Source organism: Emys orbicularis, chromosome 23 (genome assembly GCF_028017835.1).
Source record: "Emys orbicularis isolate rEmyOrb1 chromosome 23, rEmyOrb1.hap1, whole genome shotgun sequence".
NCBI classification, from domain to species: Eukaryota; Metazoa; Chordata; order Testudines; family Emydidae; genus Emys; species Emys orbicularis.
In genome coordinates this window covers 10767820-10769595 of record NC_088705.1, presented here as the reverse complement: position 1 = coordinate 10769595, position 1776 = coordinate 10767820, and the positions used below count along the sequence as shown (strand labels likewise).

Sequence of the window (1776 nt, the reverse complement as noted above, 5' to 3'; positions counted from 1 at the left end):
GGTCTGAAAGCACCCCTGGTTAGCAAAGCAGATTGAGCGGTGACACAGCACACTGGGGTCTTCTACATGTGACACGGGATTGACCCACATTGGGGTTTGTTCTGCTCCTGATGAATTGAATCTTCATTCATTCTTTACAGATCAGAGCTCTTGCACTCGTGAGGAGCTGCCTGTGGTTCGAGAGGGCAATCCGCCAGTCCTGGTGCAGTCATGGACAAGATGGGTGGGTAGTCGTGGGACAGGAGTTCTGCAAGCCAAGGTGGGGTGCTACCTGGGGCCCCGCAAGAACTGAACCCTTCTTAGGATGGGTGCTATAGAAACTCCCCAAGGGCAAGCCTAGAGTGGATGCGTTTCCCTGTGCCTCCGGGTGCTCTCCCTCCCCGCTTCCCCCAGGTGACATGGGTGCTAACTTCAAGGGGGGGGAGGGCATGGGTCGAGCACAACTTTCCATTTCCCAAAAGGGCCCAGGGGAGACAGTTGCTGAGTGGGGTCCACCCAGATCCCAGATCAGAGGGCTGCAGAGGGGTAGCCGCTCCCTCCCACAGGTCCCAGCTGAAGTGGGTGTGCAGCCCCCCGGATGGGGCCCCTCGCTAGGACAAGGAGCCCCCCCAGCACAGGGGTCCTCCCCCCAGGATGGGGCCCCTCGCTAGGACAAGGGGCCCCCCCAGGCCGGCGCCCCCTCTCTGCTCTCAGGCCGGGGGCTGCCCAGGCGGCCCCTGCAGGCTCCTCTTGAAGGGGGACTCGGGCGGCTCCGCCCGGCCGCGGCGCAGCTTGCCCGCCGCCCAGGGCACGCAGCCGCCCAGCGCCGAGGCCAGCAGGGCGGGCGGCCGCGCCTTGCGGGAGCGCCGCAGGCTCTTCTTGAGGCGCTGCCCGTGGGCCGCCAGGTAGATCTGGGCCTGGCCGGCGCCGCTGCCCAGGCGGGCCAGGCTCTCGGCGCGGCCGGCCATGCGCAGCTCTGCCTGCACGAAGACGCGGTGCAGCTGCTGCACCCGGCTCTCCAGCTCCAGCACCAGCCGCCGCCGGCCCTCCACCTCCAGCAGCCGCCGCCGGGCTTCGGCCAGCTCCAGCGCCCGCACGGCCCCGGGCAGCGCCGAGCCGCCCGCCGCCTCCTCCGCCTGCCGCCGGGGCTTGCCCGCTCCGCCGCTGCCGGCCAGCTCCGGGTCTCCGCCGGGCGGGGGCGCCGCGCTGCCGCCGGGCATCGGGGGCTTCGCTGCTCCCCGGGGATGGGATGGGGGGTCCCTGCTGCCGAGCCCCGGTTTCTCCCCCACCCCTGCGGCTGCTCGCTTCGGCGGGGACCCCCCGGCCCCGAGCGCTGCTGTGCGAGGAAGCTCCCGCCGCTCTGGCAACGGCGCGGGGCGCCTGCCGCCCTTATAAGGGGACGGGGCTGGCACGGAGCGGAGAGATGCTTCCCTGAGCCAGTCACGGGAGCCGCAGCGCCATCACTCAGGCGGCCGGCAGCACCCCCGCCCCGCCGCTCCCATCCTCCGCCAGGTGCCTTCCCCTTCCCAGCCCCCTTCTCGCACCCCCAGCCCCTGTGTGTTCCACCAGCTTCCCCTCTTCTCCCAGCCCCCCTTGCTCTTAGGAGTAAACTCCATGTGAAGGAAGGAATTTACAAACTGGGTTCAAAAAATAATAGATACGTTCCTGGGGGCGTGGGAGAATAGGTCCATCAGTGGCTATTAGCCAAGATGCTCAGGGAGGCAACCCTATGCTCAGGATGGCCTTAAAGCGCTGATTAACAGGGGATGGGTCACTTGATAACTGCCCTGTACTGTT

At 67.7% G+C, this 1776-nt stretch overlaps 1 protein-coding gene across 1 annotated transcript; it reads right to left on the bottom strand.

The window, feature by feature from the left end:
* Positions 1–689: 689 nt before the first annotated feature.
* On the bottom strand, positions 690–1199 carry TRNP1 (TMF1 regulated nuclear protein 1). The gene has a single exon (XM_065421516.1). The coding sequence runs from the start codon at positions 1197–1199 to the stop codon at positions 690–692; it is 510 nt and encodes a 169-aa protein (XP_065277588.1).
* Positions 1200–1776: the final 577 nt, after the last annotated feature.